We start from the raw sequence: 14,261 nt of genomic DNA, 5'->3' as shown, positions 1-14,261 counted from the left end.
GCCTTCTCTCCAATATAATGGAACTAGATGGCACTCAGCTTGTGGCGCTCAAAGCGCCAAACAATACATTTGAAAAACTCAACATCAATGTCTCTTTCCAGAAATCATGACCTGGTTACTCAAGATAATCCACAGACCTTGTTGTGAGCAGTTTCATGGAGGAACTATTTTCTTTCTACCAAACTACACCCGCCAACTGTATCACTGCACAGAAGGAAGTGTGTATCCTCCGCTAGCACCTAGCACCACTGAGCTAGCTAACGTTACAGCTCAGCTGAGGGGGACGCCGTACATTTTTACATCTTGTGCTGTCACGAGCACGAGCCTCTCATCCATGAGTTGATAAGTGCTTTCTTCTGCGCAGTGATACAGTTGGCGGGTGTAGTTTGGTAGACAGAAAACAGTTCCTACATGAAACTGCTCACAACAAGGTCTGTGGATTATCTTGAGTAACCAGGTCATGATTTCTGGAAAGAGACATTGATGCTGAGTTTTTCAAATGTATTTTTTTGGCGCTTTCAGCACCACAAGCTGAGTGCCATCTAGTTCCATTATATTGGAGAGAAGGCAGACATCTGTACGGCTGATATCTCCAACACTCTGCAACTCGCACCAAAACAATCTAGACTGATTCATAGCACTACAGGTAAGAGGACACATGTATTTTTGATTTTTGGGGTGGACTGACCCTCTAATAAGATACACTTGCCAGATAAATTGAGTACAAAGGCATGGCAGTAGCAGTGTTTGCTCTCATTAGGTCATAAACCACTTCCTCTTGCATAGTCCAAAAAAAGAGATGCACGTGTAAACAATGAACACACGATCTTTTGATCATGTGTGTATTTTTTAACCCTGATATTATCACTGAACTCTTTAATAATTAAAAATATATGTTCTCATCTAAACCCTGAAGAAGAGCTTGGTGCTTGAAATGTCGCCTGGTGGTTGTTTAAGGTCCAGTGTGTAGGATTTTGCAGATCTAGCGGTGAGGTTGCAGAACTGAAACTTCTCCTGTTTGCCAAGCGTGCAGGAGAACTACGGTGGCCAAAGTGAAAGTGTGAATGGCCCGATGTAGAGTAGGTGTTTGGTTTGTCCCTTCTGGGTTACTGTAGAAACAACATGGCAGACTCTGTGGAAGAGGACCCGCTCCATATGTAGATATAAACGGCTCATTCTAAGGTAACAAAAACACGATTTTTAGTTTCCTGTGATTAAAAACAAATGAAAAAATAGTCATGAATATTACATTCTATATCTGTCAATAGAGGCCCCTAAACTCTTTCCTCTGTCCAGCTCCTGATATTTAGCATCTGGATGTGTGTGCATTTGTAAATGCCTGCCTTTCCAAAAACAACCCCCCTTAAGAAAAGTAGACCAAGCACTGCAGCTTTTATTTCTGGAGTTATATATACTGTAACATTTAGTAAAGTCCCACATATTCCTTAAGGCACTGGTTTTTATTCCTTCCATTTTGTCACAACTGGCCTGCTGACTTGTTTATCTACCTGGTAGGGACAGAAACTAGCTGTACTCAAAGTCCTTCAGATAAAATATTGAGAGCTGCTGTGGCATGAGTGAGTGTTGAATATTAGTGCTGTCTCTGCCTGCGCTCATTTGTGGGGTGTGTAGCGCAGGTACTTCTTGCCAGAGGGCAGGTCTTTGGTGTAGACGCCAGCTGGGAACAAAGACGCAGCCTCCTCCTCAGACATGGCGGGAGGGACCATCACGCAGTCTCCGGGCTGGAGGAAGAAAAGAAAACTGGGTTATTCTGCTTGGCAGCAGGTCACTTCCTGTTTCTGTAATGTCTGTAGTCAGCTGCTGAACCGATTGGTACAAACTGAGGTCACTTTCAAAGGTGTGACTTACCCTCCAGTCGGCAGGTGTGGCAACTCGTTTCCCCGCTGTGAGCTGGAGCGAGTCCACCACTCGCAGAATCTCATCAAAGTTGCGTCCGGTGGTGGCTGGGTAGAGGAGCGACAGCTTCAGCCTTTTGTCAGGGCCAATGATGAACACCTACACACAAACAGAGGGATGGATCCTAACAATAACTCACCAACGCTCATGCCTATGGAATAATTATTAACCTTAACCCTGTCTATAAAACAGGGAACTCATATTGTGATTGTGAAAGCTCTTACACAGCGGGCAGTGAGCGGCAGGCCGTCTTTGTCCTTCTCATCTGGGTCCAACATGCCCAGGGCCACTGCCAGCTCCCGTTTACCGTCCGCTATGATGGGAAAGGGCAGCGAGCAGCAAGAAGCCTCCTCACAGTTGTACGCCACAATGTCCTGGTTAGTACAGAGACACAACCCCTTAGTTAGATGTTTAAGCCAAATCAGTTTTAGACTGATGGAGCTCTGTTGTCTCTTAGAAACGTCTAGTAGTATTACTGCTGGTGCTGCTGTCGCTAAGGGAACCAGATCGCTTTCTGTGTCCCTCAGAGTCTAGCAATCACCACAGCTTCCACAGTTACTTAAGTGGTTCCATCATCCTCCATGTCCAGTCTACTATAGTTACTGCAAAGAACTTACATTGATAGTCTTTGGTAACTGGAGAAAACAAAAGCACTGTCTTCTTCCTGTTTTGGTCGCGCAATAGTTGATGCACTTCCTTTGTGCTGTAAATGCTCATTTAGATCTATTAGAAATGTTGAGAGGCAAAATTTGACCTGAAAGGCTGTGTTACCTGCATTATGAGGCTAAAATATGTTTTGCGGCTCCACCAAAAATGGCTCTTTTGATAGTAAAGGTTGCCGACCCCTACACTGTGATGCCTAGTACGTCCCAAACACCCTGTAACTATCACACCTTGGTCCAGCCGTGGTGATCCTCCAGGCAGTCGACGGACAGGGCGATCAGTTTAACGCCGCGTTCACTGAACTCACTGCTCAGCCTGGCAGCCCGACCCAGCTCTGTGGTGCACACCGGGGTGTAGTCTCTGGGGTGGGAGAACAGGATTCCCCACCTGGACATGAAAAGAGAGACACCAGTGAGTTTACTGTCAGGTGTTTGCCAGGGTCAGCACCTCTGAAATGAGGATCTGTTTCCTCTCATCAGACATAAATATCTTCAATATCGCGGTTGCTGCTTATTGTTGGTTTGCACAATAGGATGGAGCTGAGAGATGCAAGAATCTGACAGGATGTGACAACTGTGTCACAGAGGGGAATTTTTTCATGATGTCACCAACGTGATTGTGCACGGTGGACAGGTTTAGGTTTGACCTCTGACCTGCATGCTCTGCTTCCTTTGATTTGGATCATGTCATTATCGGAACAAGAGCCAGATGATCTGCTCATAAACAGATTAATTTATCCACCACGTTATATGTTTTAATGACATATAAACACAGTGGCCACAATGCTGTTATGTATCACAGTCGAAGGTCTAAAGCAGAAGTCAGAGAGCAGTAACAGGAACTAGAGGCAATCTCTCTCCCTTTCTGAGGTGAGGTCAGTTCTCGATAAGCCTTCATAAATCACCACAAATAACAACATTCAAGAAGCCTACTTACGAATCACCGAGAAATTCGTGGAGTTTAATTTTCCCAGTGGTGGTCTCCGCCTCGAAATCAGGAAACACATCTCCGAGCAGCAGTCCCGGCATATTCAGTGTGAGCGTGGAGCGAGCGCGTTGCGTCTGTGCAGCAGCAGCAGCGGCTCCGGTGACAGATGCGCATTATGAAGAGGAGGCGGAAACTTCCACCTCAACAGGCTACTTTATTTACACAAGCGTGCACTGTAAACTGCACAGGACAGCACACAAAGGACCGCGGTGTGACTCATTGTGGTGTGTTCAGGTTCCGTTTTGATTGATGACTACAGTTGTATCAAGGTCTCCAAATGACCAATTTACGCACGCTGACGGCCCGGTTTCCCAAAGGTGTAACTTTGGTTTGAGTAAGTGTGTGGGGGGGAGATGGACACAATAAAGTCCAGAGATAAAAAATATATTTTAATCCCATTTCCTGCATTTCTACATGTACATTTAGTGGTTATGGTAACCAAAACAAAATCCAGGAAATAGATAAATTGGTCATAATGCTACATTCTGACAGAATATTATAGTCCAGTCAATAGTATAGTCCAGGAAAACTGCAGTAGTAATAATTACATTTTTGTGATCTCTTGGGACATCCAAATAAGGTACTAAATAGGTGATTATAGCCCTGCTATTCAAAGAAATGCACTGCTTCTCTAAATGTTGAAATGCTGAATTTATCACTGGATTGCTCAATAAAACAAAAGCATAATCTCATGTACACACACACACTTTCAAAATCGTATTATTTCTGTGTACCAGTAAAATCATGCTTAATATGCTCCTGTTTGGCAAGCTGTCAGATTCTGTCTGAGAATGTGAGTTAAGCTGCTGTTTTTGCTCTGATGTACTCCAGAAAATGCCACAGAGGACAAGCATAGTCAGCATATTCAGCTCAACTCAACTTTATTTATAAAGCACCTTTCATACAAACATGCAGCCCAAAGTGCTTCACATGGCAAAATTGGAGTGACACAGACACCTGAACATAAAGTTTGGCAAGACTAGACAATTACAACATAAAATATTAAAAAAGCAAACCAAACAAAACAGAACAAACTAACAAGAAAGATGATTAAAAGTCCATAGAATAAAGAGAAATTAAATAAATAAAAGTGAATTAAAAGAAACAGGACGACTAAAATAAGGTAGAAATCAATGGTTAAAACTTATAAATCAAGACTGTGATGTTACTTCACATTAAAAAGATAGGCCTTTGATTTACTTTCAAGAATACTGAGAGAGTTTGTCAATATCCAGAGGCAGTGAATTCCACAATTTAGGGGCATAAAAACAGGAGGTGCTCTCACCAGTAGTAGTAATAGTCCAGTCAATCTAACTCAAAAATGGGCCCAACCTAGGAGAAATTGCAGTAGTAACATTTCATAGTTTCACCCATCTGCATCATATATTCAGTGGAACATTATTTTTTTTTTTATGGTCAACAGCAAAGTTTAACATTTTACAGAGACATGGTCTGAGTGAAATGATGATAATATTGGAGGGTCTATGTACACCTATCCAACATATTTGGTGTCTTTTACTAAGTTTTGGGGGTCAATAATTTCAATAAAACACTTTATTAGAGGATATTCTGACTTATCATACCTATACTTGGGGCACCCAACAACCAAATTTATTTTGCCAAATTTTCCACTTAGAGTTTGTGCCACACTGCTGCAATAGTTGCAACATCTAACCTGGATATAAATTATTCCTTATGTATTTAGAGTCTGTAACATCAAATCCTAGTTTAGTATTAAAAAAACCTCTTTATCTCTAGATGATATTTCAAAATAACAACCCGTCACAGATATCAACCTTCAATGGCACCAAGAGCTAAACCAAAGGATGAAAAAACCAAGGCACGTTTCAAGTTTAAGGTCATAGTCTGCTGATATGCATCATGGTTTCATGAAATGGTTAGGTGATGATGGTTGAATGATGTAATATGCTTTGTAACCTAATTTTACTTTTTTACTTTGTTTGAATTTTTTTTTTTTAAGGTCATTTTGGGGTAAGGGTACTGCCTAATTGCACATATACATTAACCCATTGAAACCTGGAGTAACCTCCCTTTTCTTGTGCTGCTTTTGGACGCATTTCGCAAGTATTTAAACATTTGAACCTCGAGCAAATATGTTTTTTACAAAATTATTTTTAAAAATGGTGCCATTTGCTATGGGCTATATGCCCTCAAAAATGCAAACCCATTGCTGTCATGATTTACTCCTCTTTTTTTTTCTTTTTTTTTTGGTTAAAATTGTCAGTAGCAATAACAAAATTCTATGCTTGTGCTACATAAACCCTAAAAACCATTAATATACTAAATAAAACTATTAAATTAAATGAATAATTTCGTATTTTCGTTGATATTTTTGTCATATGCAGGTAGTGATTATTGATGCATATGTTAATAATGTCATCTAAGTGTCTATTTGATCATGTGACAAGATGATACAATCTGGCAGCTAGTTTAGCCATAAAGTCTGTCAAGACTTGACAAGCTGAGCACATCTACACCTCCAGCAAGCAAACATGTCTTTAAAACATAAAAGCAGGAGTAAGAAAGGATAAGAGAGAAACAAACAGGAGGAAAAAGTTGCAAAGCTCCCTAAATTAGATTCCTTTGGCTTTTTCTCTTAACAGCTGGCCACTGGGACAGCAGTCGAGCCATGGCTTCTGCAGGGGCACAGTAACAACACTTGCACAAACCACATGCAGAACTGCAGTATATCACAATACTAGGACCAGTATAATAATGGCAATTTTGATTGGACATTTTAAGTATGTTTAAGTATTGGGGAGTGGCCGTTTCCTCAGGGGACTCATCTCCCTCAGTATTTACAACATAAAAGTAGCAGAGGACTTTTATTTTGACAAAATGAAAGATAATTACTGCATAAATTGATGCAGAAAAGGCACAAATTGGTGCATAAAAATGTATAACAATGATCCCCACACTTCCTGGTGGAGGACCCCCTGGTTCTTATGTGGGCCCCCCAGTGTTGAACAAAACCTACCCCTTGTTATTATTATAGTTGAGAAGTTACACTTCAAAAAACAGAAACCACACACTAAAATCCCATGCTATTTTAATTACGCATGAATTGAAAGGGTGATGTAGCCACGTGACCACAGCAGTCCAGTTCTGAACTGGTCAGATTTTAACCCCTGTATCCGGACTCTCCAGTTTGCAGGATGTTTTGCGTCTGAGCGCAGCAGGATTAAAGTGTTAACTGGACACAGGTGGTCGATAGAGAAGGGCGGATACATTACTGTGGACACTTGGTCAAACGAAAATGTCCTCACCACCGTTCAGACGGAATAGTTGCCGTGGAGCTGCGTGTGGAAGCCGGGCATCATCTGAGTGCCATGTCCGCCGCCGGGGCTCCAGCTGTTCCTACTTTTCCCCCGGAGCGCAGTCTGAGGACTTTTCCGTCAGTCTGAGCCAGCCGATATTCACTATAACGCTCCGGTTTCTGCTGGCGATAGACCTGTGGCTGTCCAAGAGGCTCGGGATGTGCGCCTGTGAGGAGTCTCCATGGGGCAGCATACGGCCCCTGGTGCGGCTGCTGGAGTTCTCCGGGCATGTCATCCCGTGGCTCATCGGCACTATATACACCCTGCTCCACGGAGAGAGTGTGGAGGAGCAGGAGATCATGCTGAATCTGGCCCTGGGTGAGTGTTGTTTTAGATTTGGGTTATCACGAATGACTCCAGTGGGCCTCTAGGTTTGGATTCCTGCAATCCAATAATGTTATGCTTTGTTTGTTTATTTTTTAAAGATCCGCTTCTTAAAACTGTCCCCCATGACCAACAGATCACATTTTGATTTATTTAATGTGCACATCTTTGCCATAAGAAAATTATCAAAATTATTACTAAGTCGTGCATTTGGCACGCCAGTTTGGACACTTTAAGTCTGCAGAGGAGCACGTCTTTTTTGCGAAATAACCTTTACTGAATAGAGCAGTGATTTATTGAATATAAAATACACACTCTAAGTTGAACCTGTGATGCTTTAGATGTCCGTTTATCCACCTTTATCACCACTTTAAATGCGGGTAAAGCCGATGCGTTTTTACGCACACTGTGCCAACTCCAACCAAGCGAACCCGGTGGTATTCATCTGTGGTTTGCTGAGCTAAATAATTTGAATTGCTATTGAAATAGCACAACATAACAGTCTAAATCCGCATCAGTCCACCCAAGTATCAAATAATGCATTAGTGGGCTGTTCGTGCGTCCCCGTGACCGAGCGAGAAACCGCATCAGCAGCCATGGAAAGTTTTCTCCTTTGGGCCGCAGCTGGTAGCACCTGTGCCCACTGAGAGACATGCACGTGACAGGGTTGGTGCTTTATTCGCTTGCGCAGATTTTGTGTGTTGACTGACAGCTTTGAGATCAGGTCCTGTGTTGCTGCAGCCTACTGTATTGTGCCTTGGAGAAATTCCACAAGAGCTATTTTGGGCGCATAATAATGCCACTGTGCTCTGGAAATACAGGGGCTGAGGAATGAGAAATTAATGAGGTCAAATGTTTCATGTAATTATTTTTATAGGGGGAGATAACTAATTAGACAATTAAATGATTGTGGCATTGTCACATACAAACCCAGTCACATACACAGAACAGAAATATATATGTAACACCTTTGTTTGCACTCACATCTCTCATGAGTTCAAATGAAAGATCTGAGAGTCTATGCACACAAAAGGCTTATTTCTCTCAAATGCTGTGTGCAGATTTGTCAGTGTTAGTGAGCACTTCTCCCTTGGCAAGAGGATCCATCCACCTGACAGGTGTGGCATAAACAGCATGATTATTGGGATGGTCGCAATGAAAGGTCATGCTCAAATCTACAGTTTGATCACACAACACCGCAGATGTTGCAAGTTCTGAGGGAGCATGCCACTGGTATACTGACTGCAGGAGGTCCACCAGTGCTGAATGTTCATTTCAATGCCATAAGCTTTCCTTAGTGTCCAACACTCAGACCTCGTCACATATTGACATTTGGTCATGGACTTTCCACATCTGCATTCGATGTGCAAGGTACCCTGGGTGTGTTGGTTGTAGACGCTCTGGGACACTGTGTCAAGTTCTGCCTGTTACATGCATTGTAATCTTTCAAAATACACTTCTGTTTTCACAGGAAGTTTAACATTTACATACAGCCTCTTTCAAAATAAATGCACGATGTCAGTACAACAACGCAAATTGACGTTTTTTTCCCCGCCAACAACAAACACACAAGGTTGGGTTTAGGAGTTTAGGAAAAATAATCAGGGTTTGGCTTAAGAATCTTAGGGGACACAAACACCACTCTCCCAGGTGAAAGTCCCACCCACCCCTGTTGGACTTTTGCCGCCTTAACTTTCGTCCTTGTCCCGCTGCATTTCACCCCAACGCCACTGGGCGCTGTTAAACTATAATGGCAACTGGCCGCGTATCGTGCAGACATTAAAGGATCCCTTTTTTTGTTGGTTTCTGAGCTGCAAGTCACTGTCCCAGCGCCTTACTTCGACGACTTTGAAGTGAGAACAGGCTCTAGTGTCATTTTCATGATTTCGTCGGTTCATCCAATGGACCCCACAACCGCATACCACCAAAACTCTGAAATGTGTAGATTTATCTTATTTTTATTTTTGGCTTTTAACCAGAACCAAGAAAAGTGATTACATCATTCCAGTTTTAGCCTCTTTACACTGGCTTCCAGTATGTTTTAGAATAGATTTTAAGATTTTACTGATTACTTTTAAGACTCTTCATGATATCTCTTCCAGCTGTATCTCCGACCTCTTAGTACCGTACACGCCAGGACGCCAGGTCTTTTGTCTGTTCCAGAGGCCCAGCTGAAAACTAAAAGGCCCCGAGGTTCTGGAACAATCTGCACGAGAAAATCAGGTCGGCCGAGTCAGTGATCTCTTAAGTCACATTCCTCAGGCCGTTCCTGAACAGTTTTTGCGGTTTGGCATGTTGCATTGTCCTGCTGGGGGGGCCACTGCCATCAGGGAGTGCTGTTGCCATGACAGGCTGTACTTGGTGTGCAACTGTGTTTGGGTGGGTGAAGTGTGTCAAGTGGTATCCACATGAATGCCATGAGCCAAAGTTTCCCAGCAGGACATTGCACTGAGACAGACAGATAGATAGATAGATAGATAGATAGATAGATAGATAGATAGATAGATAGATAGAACTGAAATAAAATACAAACTGACACCACTGTTTTATCTCTCTCCTCACAGCTCTGTTATTGGACCTTCTGTTAGTCAGAGCTGTGAAGACTGTGGTCAGACGGCGCAGGCCCGCCCAGAACCGCTCTGACATCCTCTCCGCCTTCTTCGTGGAGCGCTACTCCTTCCCCTCGGGCCATGCCACACGGGCGGCCATGTGTGCCCGCTTCCTCCTCGCCCAGCTAGTGGACACAGCATCCATGCGGGTCCTAGTAGTAGGTTGGGCCGCACTGGTGAGCCTGTCCCGGCTGCTGCTCGCCAGACACTATGTGACAGACGTGGGCTTTGGCTTGGCTATGGGTTACTGCCAGTATAGTCTAGTGGAGAGGTTGTGGGTGACCTGGGACTGCCTGCAGGACCTGCTGCTCCTGCGACTGACGGAGAGGCTCAACAGGGCTTATGATGGACTCTGGATGGCAGATTGGAAACATTAGGTTCGGTGGACTCCGTGTCAGCCTTTATGTACATTAAGTTGTGGGGGGAATGTGTAGCATGAGTGTGTGTGTTTCAGATATTCCCTGCTGTTATTTTTAATATTTGATAATATAAAAAAATACTTCGATATGCTTATATTTTGTGTACATGTATGTATTTTTATGTACATTTGTGTTTTGTTTCAGAGAGAATGAAGAGGACATTTTGAAATGGATGGCTCGGGTAGTCACTGGCAGGTTGTAGCATATCCCATTAAGATGCACATGTAGCGTGTTTGCACAGTGTTGATGATGCGTGGACGAGTTCTTACAATGCTGAAACCAAAGTTGAATTCAATAGGAGCCTTTTTTTCTTAATAAAAAGACAATTATTTTACTGACACGGTGAGTATGTTTGTGACTGAGTATAAACCACTTTATGAAAACGCCACTGGCACACTGCTTTCTGGTAAAGTGAGAAATTCGTCTCAGTATGTAGTGACACAGCGTCTCATAGGAGGTATGTGGTTTTGTATTGAGCTAAAACAATCCACAGTGGGTTTACTGTATTTGTGTGAACACTGGTGGGGGGAAGTCCGCTCACACTCACCCAAGTTTCCATCAGCTGCTGCAGAGTCTCCTGCCTGTCATTATAATGCATCCCATCTCCTCTTACACTGTTTCTAAACTGTGCCACCATCGTTAACACAGCATTGCAATATACAGGCTGAACTATACAAATATGGGGTTGTGGTTTGTTTGTGGTTTCGCCTTTAAACTGAGACATTGGAGAGCAAACAAGTGTTTTTGCAAGTGCATGACTGAAGTAGGATAAACTTTGGCAGGTTCAAACAGTTGTCCACAGAGGGCAGTGCATAACATGGTTGGTGTTGCAAATGGCAACATGGGGGCTTGTGCACAAGGTTGTAGCTGGTTCAGGGGTTTTTCACCAACACAGGGTGAGGGGTCAGGACGCAGAGATTGAACATGTGCTTATGCAGAGTTTTAAAGCACCAGGTACACAGGCACACATTGCTCAATAAATCTAATCCATCTGTCTGACACACTGCAGGTAAGGCATGGGTGTGTATTTGTGGGTGTGTAATAAACAAGAAATAGAAGCCCAAATAGGGTCCTGCAGGAATGGAAATGAGTTTTTGCACTTCCAGTCCCCCCTCTTCCCCCCTTCACCCTGAGAGCTATGCTGGGGTGGGGGGGTCTGCGGCTCATGGTAGGTTCAACCTAATCAGACTGGTCTCAGGTGAGGAGCCAGAGTAAAATCAGCACACAAGCCCCTCAGGCTTGGAGGTTGGGTGTGGTGCAGAAACCGCCACCCCTTAAAAAACACACTGTTACAGAAACTACAATGAGCAAAACTATTGACATCAGGCACTTAGTAGACCGCAGCCACCAAAAAACAGTGGCAGGATGATCGCTCCTGAGGAAAGCCAAAAGGAAATCAGGAGAACATACGAGACCACCAAGGCAACACAAGTCCTCAGTGAGATGAAGAGATACCACCTGGATATCCTGGGGATAAATGAAAGTCACTGGACTGGCTTTGGATGCCAAGTGCTGCATGATGGATCTGGTACATCCTCCATGCAGACAAGACTGGAACAGGGCCGGATCATGAGAGTCACCAAAATACACCTGGCTCAGAACTGTGACGCAGGAGTTGGAAAAGATGAACCTGTCGTGGGGATAGGTACAACATGCTGCCAAAGATCAAATGCAATGGAAAGAGCTCACTGAAGCCTTATGGCCCATAGAGGATGAAGAGGAGAAAGCCTGTATGACAGAAATCCATTATTTTTTTTCCCAAACAATTTACCTAACCTTAACCAGAAATCCCTTTCTGATAGAGAGCCCTCTAGGCAAACTTCTCCCAGCTGCTTTTCCTTGTTTTTTGATTGGGTTTTTGGATAGATGCCTTAATAAGGTCTTTAAAAGACTTTCATGTTTTGTGTTACAGCATAAATATGTCAGTAAATAGTCTACCCCACTTGTGAATTTCTAAGATTTCATGTGTCTTAAAAACACAGCTTTACAGCCTCGCTGTTGTGGCAACATTGAAGTAATGTGACTGTAGAGTAGTTAGTTTATAACCTAACGTTAGCTTTCTACCTCTGGCAGTTACATGTACACTTCAAAAATCATGAAAGTGGTGTTATTTTTGTGAAGATGACCTTGCTGAGCAAAATGTTTATGAGCATCATAAAAGTTTGTTTGCCACAGAGCTTCTTTTCTGCAGTAATCCAAATTTCAATGACTAAATCCCATTGGCTTTTCATTGAGAGAACCAGGGCAACGCTAAAATCTGTGTCAGTGGAGAAAAAAAGTCATCCCTGCAGCACTTTATATAAACTTCCACAGTAAAAACTGATTTTCAACCAACGTTCAGTAGTTAACAGAGGCTAAAAATGTCACACATGCTGAAGAAATATCCCATCAACAATACTAGGTGTGTAGAGCTAGCAACTACTGTACAGCATAAATGGTAGCATTTTAAAGAAGTATTTCACTGTTGGAAAGATGGTCTTTACATGAAACTACGCTGTCTGTGCAGTAGAAAAACACAAATAGGCTACTTCTAGTACCAGAAGGCACTGTGCCGCACCGGACAAATAAAGCTCCATCGGTGAGTGATCTCATGCCAGTTTGACATTCTATATATATTTGTTTTATATAATTCATTATTATGAATCTATGGTTTTTCCATATGAAACAATATGGTGACTGGCGATTACAGTTAAGACTTACTAAATGTAGTGCCTTTTAACAAAACAAAGTTTCTAAACAAGCCACTGAGGGGCAAACGGATGAACTTGCTCTGGATGTGTGCTCTGGGCTAAGAATAAACCAATGCCCAGTGCGCGTTATATCTTTGGATACGGCAATCCATTTATTCTCAATACAATACACACATGCTCACCATAACATAGAAGGACGACAGGATTGTCCCGTATTTAATCATTATTCCATTCAGCCAATTCAGTCTTCAATGCCGATACTTTATGCTTACACAACATGCTTTCATAACACGGTCAAAAAGTGTTTGCTTCCTTCCCCACACACCTAAATCCACTACCTATATCCACATCATACATGAATGCTCCACCATGTGTTCAGTTTCATAACTGCATATGTATATTTACATCTACCTTGGGTACAGATAAGGATAAAATAAACAAACAAAAACTATATTATAGCTCGAACACCAAGCACTGCTTAGTTTTTTGGTTTTATTTCAGTATTTTAGCCTCCATTTTTAGAATACAGGAAACAGTATGGCGCCCACTTCCTGTTCCCAAAACTTGTATTACAACCAAACAGTGAGCTGAAATATGTTCCTGAATATATTTTAGGCAAAAAATAGAAAATTAACTGAGTATTAGTTTATATTTGATAATCACATCTTAGTTTTACAGTTTAATCTGAGTTTTGAATGATGTTCGTAAGAAAAGGGGCGGGTCCTTCTCTTGATCCACTTCTACTCTTTGTGTCCGTGTTGGCGGGCATACGACAATGCGGAAGTACAATTTGTAGTTCCAGCAACAGCCAAAGCACCGAAAAACGACAGTTAGAGCTGAGAGATGAGCAGAGAGATGTGGGTGCTGGCAAGATGGAGGTAAGTTTAACACAGTTCATTAAACACACTAGCCACATTGCTATGGTACAAAACTGGTTAAAAACCAGTATCTCTTTAACAAGGCACTGTAGCATCAGCCAGAGTTAGCACAACGTTAGCCTAGCTAACCACCAAACGGGCAATAAGGTGATACCATAAAATATAAGCACAACGTTAATATAACCACATAACAGCCTCGAAAACAGTTTATCTAACAGTCCACATGGGACACATCCCCCTAATATTTAAATTATGTGCATTTGTACCCCCCCAGTAATAACATGACTGAAGCAGGGGACTTTTGACAAAATGAAAGACATTTACATAATAAATTACTGCTTTAAAGGCGCAAATCGCTGCGTAAAAATTAACCAGAATGCAAGAAATCAAGTGTTTAATGCTCAGCGTCTTTCATTTGTAAAAAGATTTGTTGCTG

The 14,261-nt window shown here is 42.5% G+C and overlaps 2 protein-coding genes across 2 annotated transcripts; one reads left to right on the top strand and one right to left on the bottom strand.

Moving 5' to 3' along the window:
- Positions 1–1,373: 1,373 nt before the first annotated feature.
- On the bottom strand, positions 1,374–3,672 carry LOC125902351 (peroxiredoxin-6-like). Its single transcript, XM_049598619.1, has 5 exons — positions 3,517–3,672; positions 2,811–2,967; positions 2,142–2,291; positions 1,870–2,016; positions 1,374–1,742 (listed from the first exon to the last, which is right to left on the bottom strand). Exons 1-5 carry the CDS (start codon positions 3,606–3,608, stop codon positions 1,614–1,616), a joined length of 675 nt encoding a protein of 224 aa, XP_049454576.1. The 5' UTR covers positions 3,609–3,672; the 3' UTR covers positions 1,374–1,613.
- A 3,101-nt stretch (positions 3,673–6,773) lies between these two features.
- On the top strand, positions 6,774–10,415 carry LOC125902350 (polyisoprenoid diphosphate/phosphate phosphohydrolase PLPP6-like). Its single transcript, XM_049598618.1, has 3 exons — positions 6,774–7,223; positions 9,794–10,215; positions 10,402–10,415. Exons 1-2 carry the CDS (start codon positions 6,845–6,847, stop codon positions 10,213–10,215), a joined length of 801 nt encoding a protein of 266 aa, XP_049454575.1. The 5' UTR covers positions 6,774–6,844; the 3' UTR covers positions 10,402–10,415.
- Positions 10,416–14,261: the final 3,846 nt, after the last annotated feature.

Source organism: Epinephelus fuscoguttatus, linkage group LG15 (genome assembly GCF_011397635.1).
Source record: "Epinephelus fuscoguttatus linkage group LG15, E.fuscoguttatus.final_Chr_v1".
In the NCBI taxonomy this organism is placed as follows: Eukaryota; Metazoa; Chordata; class Actinopteri; order Perciformes; family Serranidae; genus Epinephelus; species Epinephelus fuscoguttatus.
Note: the sequence above shows the minus strand (reverse complement) of the source record. Positions and strands in the feature narration are given on the sequence as shown.